Source organism: Ailuropoda melanoleuca, chromosome 8, assembly GCF_002007445.2.
Source record: "Ailuropoda melanoleuca isolate Jingjing chromosome 8, ASM200744v2, whole genome shotgun sequence".
NCBI lineage: Eukaryota > Metazoa > Chordata > Mammalia > Carnivora > Ursidae > Ailuropoda > Ailuropoda melanoleuca.
Genome location: NC_048225.1, coordinates 71505806 through 71527511, shown reverse-complemented (window position 1 = coordinate 71527511; position 21706 = coordinate 71505806). Strand labels below are relative to the sequence as shown.

The 21706-nt window shown below is 39.9% G+C and overlaps 1 protein-coding gene across 1 annotated transcript in view; it reads left to right on the top strand.

The window, feature by feature from the left end:
* Positions 1–21706, top strand: part of FMN2 (formin 2) — a 376980-nt gene that overhangs the window by 1607 nt on the left and 353667 nt on the right. Inside the window, 2 exon segments of the mRNA XM_034667639.1 lie at positions 18372–18637; positions 19440–19496. Coding sequence (XP_034523530.1) covers positions 18372–18637; positions 19440–19496 — 323 coding nt within the window.

Sequence of the window (21706 nt, the reverse complement as noted above, 5' to 3'; positions counted from 1 at the left end):
CTGCTTAGGGGAATCCTTTCAGGCCCTGCACACCAGTTTAGTAAAATTTCTGGTTTTGTCTTGTCTAGTCTTGTCTTTCCCTTTCCCTGCCCCTACCCCTTCCCCTTCCCTTCCTTTTCTTTTCTCTTTTCCTCTCCTTTCCTTTCCCTTTCTTTTCTTGTTTTTTGCCTTGCTTTCCTTTCTTTTCTTTTCTTTTCCTTCCTTCTTTCTTTCTTTTTTTTTTAATACAGAGAGAACAGCTTTGTTGTGTCTCTCCTAAGTCATATCAAGAAAGGGCTCCTCTATATACTGTTCTCCATGTCCAGGGTCCCTCCAGGCTGATCAACTCTTTATTTTTTTATTAGTATTTGTATTTTTGTTTTTGGCATAGTTAGCTGAGCCGTCATTCTCTTTCCGTCCTTATCTTCACAGCATTGAAAAGAACAAAATTGTTACTGATTCTTTGACAAGGGTCAATGTTGGAGAAACAAATGATTTATTCCAGTACTATCCAGAGGCGATCTCTGACTGCTCACATATATGTGTGTATATGTATGTATGTAATATGGAGTTTCTATTTCTCAGCAATCTGGGTAGACTACTCATCAAAGTTAAAGGGACATTCATGTTTGCTGATGCAACCAAATCTAATACATGCTATTAGAAAGTTAATAAATAATGAAATAGAATTATTAGGGATAATTTTCTTTTGCTTTTATGTCCAATCAAAACAGGGAATAGCTTGGAGATAGTGAAGGTGAGAAAACCAAAAGGACATGTAATCCAACTGGTGCCTCTCTTTAGCCTTCGTTATAGATTCTGATGGGCACCATAAAAGCCCAGCTAAGGGGTTCACTTACTGTGGTTAAAAAGCAAGTACTATAATGAGTTTATCCTTTCTTATAGGCTTATAGGTCCCAAGACTTTACCTTAAGTACCCACTGGCAGAGTGAAAGTTTATTTCCTGTTCTCTTCTACTCTTAATTATTAAAGGAAATATTGACTGTAAGAATTTAAGGAGTAGGAAAGAATGAAAATTTATGCAATTACTGGTGGATTTCTGATAAATATTCGAATGATTAAAAATTTAAAATGTAATTTGAAAAGCTTGACATCCTCTGTTCTATTACTTTAATAAATGGGTTATCTATAAAACATTCTTAAGTGACATTTCTTAATGGGCATAGCTACTTTGGCTAAACGCCATTAATATTGTGGTAGTTACTTGTGTTTACTACATTTTTATTTTCACTTATGGATTACCTTTTATTTCACATTTATAGATTTCTTAAGGGTAGGCTTTTTTATTCACTTTATTTATTGCTTGCTCCCTTTCCCTCTGTCTCTCTTTTTTAACTTCTCCTCCCTTCCCTTTATTGTGTAGGTTAAAAAAGTAGTGCTTATAGTCTAATACCCTTTAGATAAGTTGTAAAAAATATAAAAACAAAACAAAAATATCCCTGAAAGACCATTTTTGAAAGAAGACAAGAAAGTTCTTGAGTTAGTTTTGTGAATTTAATGTTGGTGAGAGATCATGCATTTCCTCTTTACCTAGGTAATCATTCATTTTTAAATATATATATATATATATATATATATATATATATGCATTTAAAAAAAAGNTTTTTTTATATATATATATATATATATATATATATATATATGCATTTAAAAAAAAGATTTATTTATTTGAGAGAGTGCATGTGCAGGGAGAGGGGGTGGGACAGGGGAGAGAATCTCAAGCAGACTCCCCACTGAGCACAGAGCCCAGACTTGGGGCTCTATCCCAGGACCCTGAGATAACTACCTGCCTGAAACCAAGAGTCAGTGGCTTAACCCACTGACTGGGCCCCCTTATAAATATGTATTTTTAAATGAAAATATCACCATGATTCAGATGATCATTTATTAATATTAATGGCTGCTCTTTCTAATAGCATTAGACTTTGGATGTATATTCATTTCTTAAATTTAACAAATGTGTATGTCTATATTCTGGGCACCCACATTGTGTCAGGCAATATGTTAGTGGCAGGGCATACGAAGGTCGTTAAATCGTGGTTCTGCCCCTTCTGGGCTCCCCGAGTACGGGGGAGCAATGGAGAAGTGCAGTACGGTCCTCTGGGAGCATCAAGGGTAAAGGGACTGATCTTGGCAGGAGTCAGGGAAGAGGACTTCATAGGAAGATTGATCAGAGTCCTGAAGATCATAGGCCCTAAACAGATTGAAGATTTGTTTTCCTTAAGAGAAAACAAACAAACCAACCTTCTTCTTCTTGTTACTTGCATTGTATTTTAATTTGCTAAGTATTTCCAAATTTGAAATTCTGGACTCTTAAAGGAGTCCTGTTCGGTGAGCACCTGTGTTCTGTTGTCCTCTCCAGGGAGAATTTTTTACTGTGCTGGGGAAAAGTGCAGCGTGCGTTGTTTCAATATGGAAATCACCGACTTTGTCTTTGATGTTTGGATATGGCTGGTCAGTGGTCAGTAGGTATTTGTGTATCTGTTTCCGTATATTTATCTCACCCACTCACTTTCTTTAAAAAAAGAATTGACAGGTTTGACCTAATCTTGTAACTGGTGGGGAAATGTAGGTAGGTAAAGAGATGAAATGACTTTCTCAAGGTCCCACTGTGATTCATTCAGAGGCAGAGCCAGAAATAGAAGCCGAGTCTACTGATTTAAGTCTGGATGTCCTTGCTTATTACTCATTTTTGAATGTTTGGTAGGTACTGTAAGACAGCATAGAATGAAAACTGTTTATAAAAAATACAGAATTTTAAGTCTTCAATGACTAGATTTTTCAGTTTTTGTTTTTAATAAGTTCCGCCCCTTTAATTGTTGAACATCTGGCCTTCCTTGGGCTGGAAGAGACTGATTGTTGGTCAGACTCTGCCTCGTAAGTGCTCAGGGGACTGTTCTTGTGGCGGTAGAGTGAATCCGGAACGACACATGCCCCTGTTTCTCCGGTGCTGTTTTCTAGTCGTCTGACGTCATGTTTGGTTCTTTACCACCCTCTACAGTTTTATGGGTGTCTTGGATATTACCAGAGGCCTGAGGAACAGTGGCATTCTTCTCAGGGAAATTGTTTTTTTNGCCCCTGTTTCTCCGGTGCTGTTTTCTAGTCGTCTGACGTCATGTTTGGTTCTTTACCACCCTCTACAGTTTTATGGGTGTCTTGGATATTACCAGAGGCCTGAGGAACAGTGGCATTCTTCTCAGGGAAATTGGTTTTTTTTGGCCTAAATTGGCCTGCCTTTGGATCGATCAATTGCCAAGCTGCCTTTGAAGCAGGTGATCATTGTATCTATAAGCTTCCATAAACATTTTCTATTTTTAAACCATACCGTGAGGGTTGTCAGCTCCGCAGAAAGGAACAGATGTTTTTTGCTTTTTACTGCCTTCCAAATGTAGGGAGAAAATTCAAGTGGAAAGACATCTTTGTGGCACATGTTTGTGTTTGTTTGGTAGATAGAAAAACATTGAGTGATGATGGAGACCAAAACTTTACTTTGTTTTAGCTGTGAAAAACCGATGATATTTTAGGGCATTGCACTGAACTATTTCCACAGTTAATTTGTTTGACGTACCTCTTTTTCAGTGTGGAGCAGAAAAAAATGGCTTCTGAAATTTGAGAGATTCCTTTGCGCATTAAGTCTAGCAGAAGCTTGTTAATAGATTTTTGCAGTTGAAGTCTGGACATGTAAAATGTTAAATTTGTGATGCTAAATAAATCACTTTTGATAGGAATCTTTCCAAAATCAATTATGTGCTTATCTGTCCTTTTTTAAACATATGGAATCAAAGTTTAATCTGTTTTAAATGGCTTCACATCATCTTCAGGCAGGCCACCGTTAACATGCTGTGAAAACACTGGGGACGCCCTCAACAGCCATGGATGTGTCAGGCTGCCGGCTCCGCTCTGCTGTTTCTGAGGCTTTGGGTCTCTGTTTCCTGACTTTTAACCTTCCTGTCAGCTATTCATTTGTAGAGCTGTCTTTTTCTCTTCTCCACTACTCATACTTCTGATTTGATTTTTCTGATCCGTTTGTTATTGGTTGGCAAATCCTATAATTGTGATGTAAAGTTTTACTTATTACACTTCTACTAAATGCCAGACGCTGTGTGGTGTATTACATAGTTATCTGTAATCCTTATAACAGTCTCGAACTATCGCTGTTTATGTCCAGTTTCCCAATGAGTTAAGCAGGGTTCAAACAAGTGAAGTAACTCGTCTAAGGACATTAAGCTAGTAAAAGCTTCATCTAGGGCATGGACCTAGAGGAGCAAATCTGTTAACGTGTATGAAATAAAATCAAGTGTATCAGTGAGCTTTTAAATAACTAGCTAATTAACGAATGCCTTACACATTAGCATTTGGATTTTATGACTCTCATTTTGGCTTTTCTAAAGGTTGTCTTGAATTTTGTGTCCATAGAGATATTCCATTCTAGGAATGCAGGTTTTCTTACATAGCTTGTTAAATGATTTGACGGTGAATTTGTTAAGGCCAGTTGCTGTCATATTTCTAGCGTTAGCATCTGACCAAGGATAGATGTCCTTCACATCCAACACATGAAGGAAAGTCAGAAATCATCCCTGATGTGCATCTGTCTTATTATAATTATTATAATGCACCTGTCTTATTATAACAGGAAAAGGGATTATATGAATGCTGTTCTTTTTCCTGCATTTTGACTTACTGGGTTCCATATGTCAGATTTTGGTAACAAAAGCTTGGACTGGAAGTGCCGTTCTTAAATCATTTTAGTTTGGTCTGAAACATCCTTTCTCATGATTTCTTTGACACTGGTTTGGATTGAAGTCAAGTTCCCCAGTGTTGGGTTTTAATGACTGCTTTATGAGCTGGGGACTGGCCTACTCTGAAGTGCATTTAGGCACGAGGATTAAGCAATGTGTGTTTGACATTGAACAGGTGGTTTTAGGAGCTGTGTTTCCTTCTGATTCTATTAAAAAGGTGGGCTGAACAGACATAGTCAGGTGACGGTACAGCAGTTATTCTGCCATTATTCTAGATAACGTTTGTATCCTAGCTTTTTTAAGTGACTCTCAAGTAATCTTTTCTTACATATATGAAGCTAGAGGAGTCATTTCAAATTAATAAAAAGTAAATGAAATAGTATATTTAAAGCCACCACAACTCTGCCTGGTACATAGGAGGCACATAGTTGGTGCTATTTGCTTTCCTCTCCTGGTTTATTGCCTTAATCAATGTCATTGCTCAAAGTGGTCCAAAACCAAATTGGTTAAAACAAAACAAAACAAACAAGCTTGGTTAATAAACTTAATCACTGTTTTATTCCCAATCATTTATGCATCATGTTTTTTTTTTCCTTTTATCATTTTCTATGATTGTGGGTTTCCTTCAGGGTTTGGATAAGGAAAGCTCGTGATGGAGGGATGGCTGTGTGATTAGGTTCAGGTGGTAATTTTTAAAGGCGGGGTGAGGAGGAGGCAGCGGGCAGACACGCTTAGTATCCATGTTCTGCACCATGTCTGGGGGCAGTGCCTGGCTTTGCCACCTTAACCGCCCACAGTTTCCTTCATAAGCTCTCAACTTCAGACAATTTAATCTGCTTACTGTTTTATGAATGTGCATTTCATTTTCCTGACTTGTGCCTTTGTCTTGAAGTTTTTACCCTCTTGGACCATACTATTTCTCTCTCTTGATTTAGCATCTGAAAGGGCTGATTAAATTCCCATTTTCGTTTTTTGTGTCTTTACCAGTTACCCCTAGCTGGCGTCGTTTATCTCAGTATCTCTGCACTTACTGTCTCCATTGTATCATGTATACACTTCTTGGGCTTAGGGATTCTTTGGTCTTTTTTCTCACCTGTTTCTGCTTTTCCTTCCTCCTTGTATATACTCACCTGATTCTGTCCATCATCTAGTCTTCTATCAACACACCCACCAATATCTTTTCTGTGCCAGCTCTGTGCCAGTGAATGTGATAGAAGTTTAGCATATGGAGGTCTTCGTGAATAATTGTTTGACAATTTAAAATTTTTTACTTATTTTTTTTAAAGACTTGATTTATTTATTTTAGAGAGAGAGCACGAGTTGGGGGAGGAACAGAGGGAGAGGGAGAAAGAGAATCTCAAACGGACTCTCCACTGAGTATGGAGCCCTATGCAGGGCTTGATCTCATGACCCTGAGATCACGACCTGAGCCAAAATCAAGAGTCGGACCCTCAGCCGACTGAGCCACCCAGGCACCCCTGCCATTGTTTTTGGACAGGCAAGTCGGATATCTAGGTTTCCTATTGGTAACTTCGTACTGAATTCAAGCTGGGAAATTATTAACATTTTTGATTAGTCGAAATTAATTATTTTCATTGAGGTATGATTGAATCTGATGAAAGTAGAATGATACTTTGATAGAACTTGTTTTGAGAGAATATTTATTCCTATATTTGTTGGTTGATTTAAAAATAATAATGATAATACAGTAATTGAGCTTCCAATTATAAATTTTATTGGTAATGAAAGAAGAAGTAAGGAAACAGAAAAAATTTTATTAGTCTGTTTATTCCTGCTTTTGCATTGTAAGTAATAACCTGATGTTAATGAAATTTAGCATTAAGGGACCATTAGGAAGAAACAAATAAGTACTGCTTGTGACTTGATAGTTATTGGATACAATTTCAGTAGCTGAAAACTTTCCCAGGCCTTTTTTAAGTTAAAAATATAGATATATGACAAATATGACTTCCAATCAATTTGAAATGCTATTTAGTAAAGCAAGGTATTATCACATCAACATTATATAAACAAATAATGACAGTTATTGGATGCTATAAGAGAACTCTAACCATGCTGGAGAATTGTTACCCTTTGACACTTGCTCCTCTATGGATGAGGGAAAGGGAAACATATGTCTTCCACTTTTCCAAGGATGTCCTGGGAGGTGTTGAATAGGAAAATAGCTACCACTCTTCTGTGATCCAGCCAGTTTCCACATATCCTGGACCCACTCAAAGCTGTATTTTCTGTTACACCAGAGCCACGATGGGCTGAAGATAGCCTTTTTATTTTCAGGGGGACTGGGATGATTTCTTGAAAAAATCAAGCCTGTTCGTTCTTTGTTGTAGGACCCAGTCATATAGTGGACATATATGGAAGTTAATTCTGTGTCATTTAACTTGTTTCTTTGCATACACAGGAGGGGAAAGAATGATGTTTATCAGTAAGTTCATAGCATTGCTATGACAGTAGTTCAGGCTGAGAAGTCTTTCAATCTCCTCCCTTTATCTCACTGATTTCCTGCAAGCCCTGAGGCAGTAATTTCTTACCTCCTCTTGGCACCCCGATTTCCTAGGTACAAAAACGAAAGCTTCTTTGTCCAGGGCTCTTCCAACACTGAATTCTATAGACGTGACCATTCCGGCAGTTACCTTTCCTCCTAATAGTGATACTCTGCGTGTTTAGTTTTCCTTTATTGTTAGAGCTGAAGAAAATCCCTGCACTGGAGGATCCATTTATACTGCGGGATAAAGATACTTCGGGTATTGGTAGTGAGTGATGGTGAGAGCAGTGATGTTTTGATTTGGCTAGTTTTGACCAGATGCTGATTGGTGCTACAGGAGATTTGGATTGCTTGGACTGCCATTACCTGATGTGAATCTAGGATCTTGTGTTTTTGAGCGCTAAGGTAGTGACTATGTATGGTGTATGGTTGACATGTTTTATGAAAAGGAAAGCTGTGTTGTACAATGTGTGATGCAAGGAGTATAAGGAGTATATGTATATAGAATCTTTCTAATATTGACATCAAACATTGAGCAAGTTCTTTTTGGATTTATTATCTACAATATAAGTCCTCTCCTATTTTTGGATGTATAGTTGACTTTGCATTTTTCTTTTAGTTTAAACTGCTCAAAAAAAGTAGTACTATTAATTCTCTTATGTCATTGTACTTTAACATACAGTTGACCCTTGAACAACACAGGGATTAAGGGCACCAACCCCCACCCCCAGTCCAAAATCCATGTATAACTTTTGACTCCCCCCAAACCTAACTACTAATAGCCTGCTATTGACCATAAAACTCATCAATAACAGTCTATTAAAACATATTTTGTATGTTATATGTATTATTTACTGTATTCTTACAATATGGTAACCTAGGAAAAAGAAAATCTTATTAAAAAAAATAATAAGGAAGTTGGAGGGCCTGAGTGGTTTAGTGTCTGCTTTGGCTCAGGTCATGATCTCAGGGTCCTGGGATCTAGCCCTGCATCGGGCTCCCTGCTCAGCGGGGAGTCTGCTTCTCCCTCTGCCCCTCCCCCTGCTCATGTACACTCTCTCTCTCAGATAAATAAATCTTTAAAAAAAATAAAGGAAGGTAAAATACGTTTATAGTACTGTATTGTATTTATAAAAAAATTCCTGTGTAAGTGCACACCCATGCAGTTAAGCCATAGTAGCTCAAGGTTCATCTATATTGGGTTTTGGATGTTTTCAATTTTCCCTACTGTGCTATATGCTTACTCATAATTTTTATTAATATACAATATTCCATTTAGAAGTTTTCATTGACTTAAAAACTTTCTTACAGACTGAGGCTAAAAGGTTTTGAGAGCTCCTAGGATTTTTACTTCTGTCTTATCATTGTCCTGAAAGAAGCTCAGCTGGTTTAAGCCCATTAAGAAGCAAATGGACTAGAATAGAACTATTTCAGGATCACAAATGAATTCATTTGAATACTCTGTGGAAAGTTATCTAAACAATGAGTCTCTTCGTTGTTAACCTGCAAGGCTTATCTTTTAAAAGGGTAATGAAAACAATGGGATAACAATAGAGATAATCTTTTGCAACTTGTAGATCGTTGGCCCCTCCTCTTCCGCTCCACCCCCATTTCAATCTGTAGACTAATATTTCCCCTTTGGCGACATAAGGCGTGCAAATTCTTTATGGGAGGTGTCATATTTTCCAGCTACCTAAGATGTTCTGCAAGACGAATATATCTTGTAGTGCTATTTTTGTTAAATGGCTTCGAGGGTGTAAAATGTTTGGATAGTATCCTGGTAGTTTATTTCAGGATATAGGATTTGATCTGTCTCTTCCAATTTTAGAAAAATACCAAAGTGTGTTGANTTAAAAGGGTAATGAAAACAATGGGATAACAATAGAGATAATCTTTTGCAACTTGTAGATCGTTGGCCCCTCCTCTTCCGCTCCACCCCCATTTCAATCTGTAGACTAATATTTCCCCTTTGGCGACATAAGGCGTGCAAATTCTTTATGGGAGGTGTCATATTTTCCAGCTACCTAAGATGTTCTGCAAGACGAATATATCTTGTAGTGCTATTTTTGTTAAATGGCTTCGAGGGTGTAAAATGTTTGGATAGTATCCTGGTAGTTTATTTCAGGATATAGGATTTGATCTGTCTCTTCCAATTTTAGAAAAATACCAGAAAAATCTGCGTTGGATCTGGCAGATTGCGGGTGGGCATAGAAGGTTGAGTAAGAGCTGCAGTGATTTCTGTAGAGAGACAGTTGCCTGGGCCAAATGTGATATACGCAAAAAAGTCATCCTAGAAGACTTTTATCTCTGATTTGGATTATTTCTTTTTCTTTTTTTCTTTTTTAAAGATTTTATTTATTTATTTGACAGAGATAGAGACAGCCAGCGAGAAAGGGAACACAAGCAGGGGGAGTGGGAGAGGAAGAAGCAGGCTCATAGCCTGAGGAGCCTGATGTGGGGCTCGATCCCATAACTTCGGGATCACGCCCTGAGCCGAAGGCAGACGCCCAACCGCTGTGCCACCCAGGCGCCCCTGATTTGGATTATTTCTGTAAGGAGCCTTATTTGATTCTAAATTCACAGATCATTTTCACCACCGTCTGCCTTGGGATAGTAAAAGCTGGGCATGAAGATTTCGGTAGCTTTAGGCTAATGCCTAAGGTGGAGCCACCAGTTTCCTTTTTGCTTTCCTACCAACGAAAGTCACGCGTCTCCAGCTGCTCCCTCTCCTGGGCATCAGGCCCATCGCTCTTCCATCGCTGCTCTGGCTCTTCTCCGATAATTCTCTGCAGGAGGAGAGAGTGAACTATTAGCAGTATAAAGACGAGCTGGCCAGGGCAGTTGAGAAACATTCCAGGGATTCCCTACTTCCCTGAGGCCAAAGTTGAGGATCTCTACTGTCTATGTATTAATATTTTAATGCTCTGTGGTTTTATCCCCCCTTGTTGCTCGGTCTGTCTCTTGTCCTGAGTGTTTCAGTTTGTCAGATATCTCCTGTTCTATTAGTTTTAAGCATTATTAACACTCTGTTCCTGACCTTCAGGGGAAAACAGAGCATTTACTCATAACCCTCAGCACACGACACAGCCCGTCATTGGTCCGTGCGAGTCTCTTCATTTTGTACGCATTTATTCCCTGTATAGGTTTCCCTCGTTATCCAAAAGCCCAGCGCTCGTGTGCAAACTTGTGTAAGCCAAAATGGTGTAAAGCAAAGAAACAGTGACGGTCAATTTATATGGGAAACATTTGGAGGGTCCCCAGGCTTTTCCCGACACCGTAGGACACATCTTGTAATGGCCGCACCAGTAAACGAAGACCCAGCGCTTCAGAGGCGGGTGCAGACGCGCGCGCGGGGACACGCCCAGAGGCGGGGGCTGCTGCGCGGGGACACGCCCAGAGGCGGGGGCTGATGCCCGGGGACACGCCCAGAGGCGGGGGCTGATGCCCGGGGACACGCCCAGAGGCGGGGGCTGCTGCGCGGGGACACGCCCAGAGGCGGGGNGTCAGTGGTCAGTAGGTATTTGTGTATCTGTTTCCGTATATTTATCTCACCCACTCACTTTCTTTAAAAAAAGAATTGACAGGTTTGACCTAATCTTGTAACTGGTGGGGAAATGTAGGTAGGGAAAGAGATGAAATGACTTTCTCAAGGTCCCACTGTGATTCATTCAGAGGCAGAGCCAGAAATAGAAGCCGAGTCTACTGATTTAAGTCTGGATGTCCTTGCTTATTACTCATTTTTGAATGTTTGGTAGGTACTGTAAGACAGCATAGAATGAAAACTGTTTATAAAAAATACAGAATTTTAAGTCTTCAATGACTAGATTTTTCAGTTTTTGTTTTTAATAAGTTCCGCCCCTTTAATTGTTGAACATCTGGCCTTCCTTGGGCTGGAAGAGACTGATTGTTGGTCAGACTCTGCCTCGTAAGTGCTCAGGGGACTGTTCTTGTGGCGGTAGAGTGAATCCGGAACGACACATGCCCCTGTTTCTCCGGTGCTGTTTTCTAGTCGTCTGACGTCATGTTTGGTTCTTTACCACCCTCTACAGTTTTATGGGTGTCTTGGATATTACCAGAGGCCTGAGGAACAGTGGCATTCTTCTCAGGGAAATTGGTTTTTTTTGGCCTAAATTGGCCTGCCTTTGGATCGATCAATTGCCAAGCTGCCTTTGAAGCAGGTGATCATTGTATCTATAAGCTTCCATAAACATTTTCTATTTTTAAACCATACCGTGAGGGTTGTCAGCTCCGCAGAAAGGAACAGATGTTTTTTGCTTTTTACTGCCTTCCAAATGTAGGGAGAAAATTCAAGTGGAAAGACATCTTTGTGGCACATGTTTGTGTTTGTTTGGTAGATAGAAAAACATTGAGTGATGATGGAGACCAAAACTTTACTTTGTTTTAGCTGTGAAAAACCGATGATATTTTAGGGCATTGCACTGAACTATTTCCACAGTTAATTTGTTTGACGTACCTCTTTTTCAGTGTGGAGCAGAAAAAAATGGCTTCTGAAATTTGAGAGATTCCTTTGCGCATTAAGTCTAGCAGAAGCTTGTTAATAGATTTTTGCAGTTGAAGTCTGGACATGTAAAATGTTAAATTTGTGATGCTAAATAAATCACTTTTGATAGGAATCTTTCCAAAATCAATTATGTGCTTATCTGTCCTTTTTTAAACATATGGAATCAAAGTTTAATCTGTTTTAAATGGCTTCACATCATCTTCAGGCAGGCCACCGTTAACATGCTGTGAAAACACTGGGGACGCCCTCAACAGCCATGGATGTGTCAGGCTGCCGGCTCCGCTCTGCTGTTTCTGAGGCTTTGGGTCTCTGTTTCCTGACTTTTAACCTTCCTGTCAGCTATTCATTTGTAGAGCTGTCTTTTTCTCTTCTCCACTACTCATACTTCTGATTTGATTTTTCTGATCCGTTTGTTATTGGTTGGCAAATCCTATAATTGTGATGTAAAGTTTTACTTATTACACTTCTACTAAATGCCAGACGCTGTGTGGTGTATTACATAGTTATCTGTAATCCTTATAACAGTCTCGAACTATCGCTGTTTATGTCCAGTTTCCCAATGAGTTAAGCAGGGTTCAAACAAGTGAAGTAACTCGTCTAAGGACATTAAGCTAGTAAAAGCTTCATCTAGGGCATGGACCTAGAGGAGCAAATCTGTTAACGTGTATGAAATAAAATCAAGTGTATCAGTGAGCTTTTAAATAACTAGCTAATTAACGAATGCCTTACACATTAGCATTTGGATTTTATGACTCTCATTTTGGCTTTTCTAAAGGTTGTCTTGAATTTTGTGTCCATAGAGATATTCCATTCTAGGAATGCAGGTTTTCTTACATAGCTTGTTAAATGATTTGACGGTGAATTTGTTAAGGCCAGTTGCTGTCATATTTCTAGCGTTAGCATCTGACCAAGGATAGATGTCCTTCACATCCAACACATGAAGGAAAGTCAGAAATCATCCCTGATGTGCATCTGTCTTATTATAATTATTATAATGCACCTGTCTTATTATAACAGGAAAAGGGATTATATGAATGCTGTTCTTTTTCCTGCATTTTGACTTACTGGGTTCCATATGTCAGATTTTGGTAACAAAAGCTTGGACTGGAAGTGCCGTTCTTAAATCATTTTAGTTTGGTCTGAAACATCCTTTCTCATGATTTCTTTGACACTGGTTTGGATTGAAGTCAAGTTCCCCAGTGATGGGTTTTAATGACTGCTTTATGAGCTGGGGACTGGCCTACTCTGAAGTGCATTTAGGCACGAGGATTAAGCAATGTGTGTTTGACATTGAACAGGTGGTTTTAGGAGCTGTGTTTCCTTCTGATTCTATTAAAAAGGTGGGCTGAACAGACATAGTCAGGTGACGGTACAGCAGTTATTCTGCCATTATTCTAGATAACGTTTGTATCCTAGCTTTTTTAAGTGACTCTCAAGTAATCTTTTCTTACATATATGAAGCTAGAGGAGTCATTTCAAATTAATAAAAAGTAAATGAAATAGTATATTTAAAGCCACCACAACTCTGCCTGGTACATAGGAGGCACATAGTTGGTGCTATTTGCTTTCCTCTCCTGGTTTATTGCCTTAATCAATGTCATTGCTCAAAGTGGTCCAAAACCAAATTGGTTAAAACAAAACAAAACAAACAAGCTTGGTTAATAAACTTAATCACTGTTTTATTCCCAATCATTTATGCATCATGTTTTTTTTTTCCTTTTATCATTTTCTATGATTGTGGGTTTCCTTCAGGGTTTGGATAAGGAAAGCTCGTGATGGAGGGATGGCTGTGTGATTAGGTTCAGGTGGTAATTTTTAAAGGCGGGGTGAGGAGGAGGCAGCGGGCAGACACGCTTAGTATCCATGTTCTGCACCATGTCTGGGGGCAGTGCCTGGCTTTGCCACCTTAACCGCCCACAGTTTCCTTCATAAGCTCTCAACTTCAGACAATTTAATCTGCTTACTTTTTTATGAATGTGCATTTCATTTTCCTGACTTGTGCCTTTGTCTTGAAGTTTTTACCCTCTTGGACCATACTATTTCTCTCTCTTGATTTAGCATCTGAAAGGGCTGATTAAATTCCCATTTTCGTTTTTTGTGTCTTTACCAGTTACCCCTAGCTGGCGTCGTTTATCTCAGTATCTCTGCACTTACTGTCTCCATTGTATCATGTATACACTTCTTGGGCTTAGGGATTCTTTGGTCTTTTTTCTCACCTGTTTCTGCTTTTCCTTCCTCCTTGTATATACTCACCTGATTCTGTCCATCATCTAGTCTTCTATCAACACACCCACCAATATCTTTTCTGTGCCAGCTCTGTGCCAGTGAATGTGATAGAAGTTTAGCATATGGAGGTCTTCGTGAATAATTGTTTGACAATTTAAAATTTTTTACTTATTTTTTTTAAAGACTTGATTTATTTATTTTAGAGAGAGAGCACGAGTTGGGGGAGGAACAGAGGGAGAGGGAGAAAGAGAATCTCAAACGGACTCTCCACTGAGTATGGAGCCCTATGCAGGGCTTGATCTCATGACCCTGAGATCACGACCTGAGCCAAAATCAAGAGTCGGACCCTCAGCCGACTGAGCCACCCAGGCACCCCTGCCATTGTTTTTGGACAGGCAAGTCGGATATCTAGGTTTCCTATTGGTAACTTCCTACTGAATTCAAGCTGGGAAATTATTAACATTTTTGATTAGTCGAAATTAATTATTTTCATTGAGGTATGATTGAATCTGATGAAAGTAGAATGATACTTTGATAGAACTTGTTTTGAGAGAATATTTATTCCTATATTTGTTGGTTGATTTAAAAATAATAATGATAATACAGTAATTGAGCTTCCAATTATAAATTTTATTGGTAATGAAAGAAGAAGTAAGGAAACAGAAAAAATTTTATTAGTCTGTTTATTCCTGCTTTTGCATTGTAAGTAATAACCTGATGTTAATGAAATTTAGCATTAAGGGACCATTAGGAAGAAACAAATAAGTACTGCTTGTGACTTGATAGTTATTGGATACAATTTCAGTAGCTGAAAACTTTCCCAGGCCTTTTTTAAGTTAAAAATATAGATATATGACAAATATGACTTCCAATCAATTTGAAATGCTATTTAGTAAAGCAAGGTATTATCACATCAACATTATATAAACAAATAATGACAGTTATTGGATGCTATAAGAGAACTCTAACCATGCTGGAGAATTGTTACCCTTTGACACTTGCTCCTCTATGGATGAGGGAAAGGGAAACATATGTCTTCCACTTTTCCAAGGATGTCCTGGGAGGTGTTGAATAGGAAAATAGCTACCACTCTTCTGTGATCCAGCCAGTTTCCACATATCCTGGACCCACTCAAAGCTGTATTTTCTGTTACACCAGAGCCACGATGGGCTGAAGATAGCCTTTTTATTTTCAGGGGGACTGGGATGATTTCTTGAAAAAATCAAGCCTGTTCGTTCTTTGTTGTAGGACCCAGTCATATAGTGGACATATATGGAAGTTAATTCTGTGTCATTTAACTTGTTTCTTTGCATACACAGGAGGGGAAAGAATGATGTTTATCAGTAAGTTCATAGCATTGCTATGACAGTAGTTCAGGCTGAGAAGTCTTTCAATCTCCTCCCTTTATCTCACTGATTTCCTGCAAGCCCTGAGGCAGTAATTTCTTACCTCCTCTTGGCACCCCGATTTCCTAGGTACAAAAACGAAAGCTTCTTTGTCCAGGGCTCTTCCAACACTGAATTCTATAGACGTGACCATTCCGGCAGTTACCTTTCCTCCTAATAGTGATACTCTGCGTGTTTAGTTTTCCTTTATTGTTAGAGCTGAAGAAAATCCCTGCACTGGAGGATCCATTTATACTGCGGGATAAAGATACTTCGGGTATTGGTAGTGAGTGATGGTGAGAGCAGTGATGTTTTGATTTGGCTAGTTTTGACCAGATGCTGATTGGTGCTACAGGAGATTTGGATTGCTTGGACTGCCATTACCTGATGTGAATCTAGGATCTTGTGTTTTTGAGCGCTAAGGTAGTGACTATGTATGGTGTATGGTTGACATGTTTTATGAAAAGGAAAGCTGTGTTGTACAATGTGTGATGCAAGGAGTATAAGGAGTATATGTATATAGAATCTTTCTAATATTGACATCAAACATTGAGCAAGTTCTTTTTGGATTTATTATCTACAATATAAGTCCTCTCCTATTTTTGGATGTATAGTTGACTTTGCATTTTTCTTTTAGTTTAAACTGCTCAAAAAAAGTAGTACTATTAATTCTCTTATGTCATTGTACTTTAACATACAGTTGACCCTTGAACAACACAGGGATTAAGGGCACCAACCCCCACCCCCAGTCCAAAATCCATGTATAACTTTTGACTCCCCCCAAACCTAACTACTAATAGCCTGCTATTGACCATAAAACTCATCAATAACAGTCTATTAAAACATATTTTGTATGTTATATGTATTATTTACTGTATTCTTACAATATGGTAACCTAGGAAAAAGAAAATCTTATTAAAAAAAATAATAAGGAAGTTGGAGGGCCTGAGTGGTTTAGTGTCTGCTTTGGCTCAGGTCATGATCTCAGGGTCCTGGGATCTAGCCCTGCATCGGGCTCCCTGCTCAGCGGGGAGTCTGCTTCTCCCTCTGCCCCTCCCCCTGCTCATGTACACTCTCTCTCTCAGATAAATAAATCTTTAAAAAAAATAAAGGAAGGTAAAATACGTTTATAGTACTGTATTGTATTTATAAAAAAATTCCTGTGTAAGTGCACACCCATGCAGTTAAGCCATAGTAGCTCAAGGTTCATCTATATTGGGTTTTGGATGTTTTCAATTTTCCCTACTGTGCTATATGCTTACTCATAATTTTTATTAATATACAATATTCCATTTAGAAGTTTTCATTGACTTAAAAACTTTCTTACAGACTGAGGCTAAAAGGTTTTGAGAGCTCCTAGGATTTTTACTTCTGTCTTATCATTGTCCTGAAAGAAGCTCAGCTGGTTTAAGCCCATTAAGAAGCAAATGGACTAGAATAGAACTATTTCAGGATCACAAATGAATTCATTTGAATACTCTGTGGAAAGTTATCTAAACAATGAGTCTCTTCGTTGTTAACCTGCAAGGCTTATCTTTTAAAAGGGTAATGAAAACAATGGGATAACAATAGAGATAATCTTTTGCAACTTGTAGATCGTTGGCCCCTCCTCTTCCGCTCCACCCCCATTTCAATCTGTAGACTAATATTTCCCCTTTGGCGACATAAGGCGTGCAAATTCTTTATGGGAGGTGTCATATTTTCCAGCTACCTAAGATGTTCTGCAAGACGAATATATCTTGTAGTGCTATTTTTGTTAAATGGCTTCGAGGGTGTAAAATGTTTGGATAGTATCCTGGTAGTTTATTTCAGGATATAGGATTTGATCTGTCTCTTCCAATTTTAGAAAAATACCAGAAAAATCTGCGTTGGATCTGGCAGATTGCGGGTGGGCATAGAAGGTTGAGTAAGAGCTGCAGTGATTTCTGTAGAGAGACAGTTGCCTGGGCCAAATGTGATATACGCAAAAAAGTCATCCTAGAAGACTTTTATCTCTGATTTGGATTATTTCTTTTTCTTTTTTTCTTTTTTAAAGATTTTATTTATTTATTTGACAGAGATAGAGACAGCCAGCGAGAAAGGGAACACAAGCAGGGGGAGTGGGAGAGGAAGAAGCAGGCTCATAGCCTGAGGAGCCTGATGTGGGGCTCGATCCCATAACTTCGGGATCACGCCCTGAGCCGAAGGCAGACGCCCAACCGCTGTGCCACCCAGGCGCCCCTGATTTGGATTATTTCTGTAAGGAGCCTTATTTGATTCTAAATTCACAGATCATTTTCACCACCGTCTGCCTTGGGATAGTAAAAGCTGGGCATGAAGATTTCGGTAGCTTTAGGCTAATGCCTAAGGTGGAGCCACCAGTTTCCTTTTTGCTTTCCTACCAACGAAAGTCACGCGTCTCCAGCTGCTCCCTCTCCTGGGCATCAGGCCCATCGCTCTTCCATCGCTGCTCTGGCTCTCCTCCGATAATTCTCTGCAGGAGGAGAGAGTGAACTATTAGCAGTATAAAGACGAGCTGGCCAGGGCAGTTGAGAAACATTCCAGGGATTCCCTACTTCCCTGAGGCCAAAGTTGAGGATCTCTACTGTCTATGTATTAATATTTTAATGCTCTGTGGTTTTATCCCCCCTTGTTGCTCGGTCTGTCTCTTGTCCTGAGTGTTTCAGTTTGTCAGATATCTCCTGTTCTATTAGTTTTAAGCATTATTAACACTCTGTTCCTGACCTTCAGGGGAAAACAGAGCATTTACTCATAACCCTCAGCACACGACACAGCCCGTCATTGGTCCGTGCGAGTCTCTTCATTTTGTCCGCATTTATTCCCTGTATAGGTTTCCCTCGTTATCCAAAAGCCCAGCGCTCGTGTGCAAACTTGTGTAAGCCAAAATGGTGTAAAGCAAAGAAACAGTGACGGTCAATTTATATGGGAAACATTTGGAGGGTCCCCAGGCTTTTCCCGACACCGTAGGACACATCTTGTAATGGCCGCACCAGTAAACGAAGACCCAGCGCTTCAGAGGCGGGTGCAGACGCGCGCGTGGGGACACGCCCAGAGGCGGGGGCTGATGCGCGGGGACACGCCCAGAGGCGGGGGCTGATGCGGGGGGACACGCCCAGAGGCGGGTGCTGCTGCGCGGGGACGCGCCCAGAGGCGGGTGCAGACACTGATGTCCTGGCTGTCATTCCGCTGGAGGACGCGGGGCGGCTCCACTCTCGCCGCGGGGGCGCGCCCCTCCCCCCAAAGGGGAGCTGGACAGCAAGTGCGGGAGGCTCCTTCCGCTTTTTGCCTTTTTTCGGGAAAGTGAAAACGTCTTCTTTGGTGGGTGAAAATAAGCACTCCCACGGATTTTTTGCAAAAGCTGATTGGCATGATGTGATTTCTTGAAAAGCAGGGAAAAGCAGGAATGTGCATCTCCCGCTCTGCCCTCCCAAAGGGCATAGGGAACCGTTCTTTGTTTATTGATTATGTTTTTATTTTTGAGGGAACTGCTTTTGATGTTTGACATCCTTGGCATTGTATGTATTTTTGTGAAGTATGTCATATTTCTGTATATATTTCAGTTCATACGAACATTCTGAGTTGGACTTCTTCCTGTGGCTTTTTGTCTTTCATTTTTAAAAGATTTATTTATTTATTGGAGAGAGAGCAGGGAGGAGCAGAGGGAGAGGGTCCTCAGCCGACTTTCCACTCAGCGCGCAGCCCCACGCGGGCCTTGATCTCGTGACCCTGAGATTACTGGGCCACCCGCCGGCCCCTTTGTGTTGCTTTAAGAAAAACAAAACAACAACTCAGCAGCCTTTGGAAAAAAGTTTACAAAGTTTTCTGGGTGACTATCTACCAAGTTCATTGCTTCTTATTGCTCTACGATATTCCAAACGTGAGGGCTCTGCGGGGTCGTGGGTGACCCCGGACCCCGTGGCTGGACAGTCCTCATGTTTTGCCGAAGTGTCCTCACCTGGGCGGACACCTGGACGGACATCTGGACCGACACCTGAAGTGTCTGCACTTGGACGGGCACCTGGACTCCCGTTCCTCTCCACAACCACAGACAACACGCTGAGTATCTCCGTGTGGGGTCTGGTGTGAGACTGTCTCTGGGATATTTGTTCAGGAGCCAGGTTGCTGGGCCCTAAAATATTGATTTAATTTGTCTAGGTCCTGCCAGATTATTCCAGAATGTTTTCCCCAGTTTTCACTCTATTAATACACAGTGAATTAGCACGTATTTAATTTTTGAATTTTTACCAATCCAACGAGGGAAAGCAGTATCTTGCTTTACTTTTTATTTTGTATTTGTCTGATGTCTAATGCCTTTGAGAAAACTTTTATTTTTAGCCATTTGGGTAAACCCATCGTGAATTGCCTGTTCATATCCTCTTATCTTTTCCTATAGGGTTTCCTGATTTCCCTTATTTATTCTCAAGGGTTCTTTGTATCTTTGGATCTTCTTGATATTATTTTATTACCGATGTGCAGGATATGAGGGATTGTCACTAAGCTCCTGGTTTTCTTCCTTCTATTAGAGGCTAACGGAAAAGTGATGCTTCTCAGAGTCCCTTACGTGTTTTGTTTCCAACGTGGCTTAGGTTTGATGACTTTCCATTGGATTTGGAAGACCCGAGTGAAGCCAGGACTAACTTCTGTTGTTTGCACTTACAAGCACTGCTGAGGAACGCACATTCTTCTGGAGTGGTGTCAGCAGAGGTCTAGTGCTCAGGTGTTCTTTTCCTGAGATCTAGGCTGGGGCTGGTTTGTCCCTGCTCCTGGGGTGGCTGGTGGCTGGGGGAGCACCGTCTGGGGGCTGGCAGCAGCGGTAACGTCAGCCGCGAGGCTTCCTAATTCTAGCAGTGGGAGTGTGCTCTGTGCCCAGAACTTCGGATCCGAGAAGAGGCAGCCACTTCCTTGGTGGCGTGCTTTGAAGTTGGTTCTTGGTCAGTACTTCCAAAAAGATCCTAGAATCTTTTTTTTCAACCCTTCCAAGAGTCTCTGCAATAAGAAATTCCCTCTTGTGAGTCTCTTACTATTTAAACTATTTGAAGTGGATTCAGTTGTATGTAATCACTGGAATCTTAACATATAGAATCAGTTTTAGGTATTATATATATCTTCCTCTAATATTTCATACCTCCTTTATATCTGTTGTGTCCCTGCTTGAACAGAAATACTCAAATTTTGATATGACCAGTTCTATTTTTCACTTATGTTTTGTGCTGTTTTCTTCTCATTTTAAGGAATTCTGTCTCACTCCTAGGTTACATTCTCTTCTTCATATTCTTCTATGAGCTTTATCATTTCACTCTTTACATTTAAGCCTTTGAACTATCTAGCATCCTCTTGAGTGTATGATGTAATGTAGGTATTCGGTTTTATTCTTCTTAATATGGCAAGCCAGTTTTTCAGCATCATCTCCCATACAGTTTTTACTCACTGATTTTTCATGCTACGTTTATGGGTTTCCCATATATAGGTAAGTTCATTTCTGAGGGTCTGTTCCTTTTAGGTTTGATTTTCTGTCGTCAGTCAGTACTACGCAGTTCTGAAAGTACGGCTTTGCAATGTGTATAATTACTGGAAGTGTCCCCTTTTTCAAAGTTGATGGACTTGTCTTCCGTGTAAGTGTGGGTTTTTTTTTTTAAAAAGTCCTGATGCAGTTTGATTGATATTTATTAAATTTATAGATTAAATTAAGGATTATTGTCACTTCTGTAATATCATCCATGACTGTGAAAGACCTCTTCATTTATTTAGATAATTTATGTGCTTTTACTAGAGTTCTAGAATCTTCTCCACTGAGGATTTTTGTTTTCATTGCCGATGCTTCATATGTTTTATTGCTAAGGGTAGTGGTATCTTGCTTTTGTATTATTTCTAGTTATTATTGGGATAAAGAAATCTTTTCAGTGTCTTTCACTTGTGTGGTATGATTTCCTTTATAAATATTTTTAAACTTAAAGTTTAGTTAGTAATATCTAAAGTTTATAGTTAAGATTCTGATCCACCGGGGCGCCTGGGTGGCACAGCGGTTAAGCGTCTGCCTTCGGCTCAGGGCGTGATCCCGGCGTTATGGGATCGAGCCCCACATCAGGCTCCTCTGCTATGAACCTGCTTCTTCCTCTCCCACTCCCCCTGCTTGTGTTCCCTCTCTCGCTGGCTGTCTCTATCTCTGTCGAATAAATAAACAAACTCTTAAAAAANAAAAAAAAAAAAAAAGATTCTGATCCACCTATATGGGTTTTTTGGGTTTCTGATCCAATGTGTGTGTGTTTTGTTTTTCCTGCAGCACTAAGCAATTCTTTATGACATCAGCTAAGTGTTTTATAATTCAACT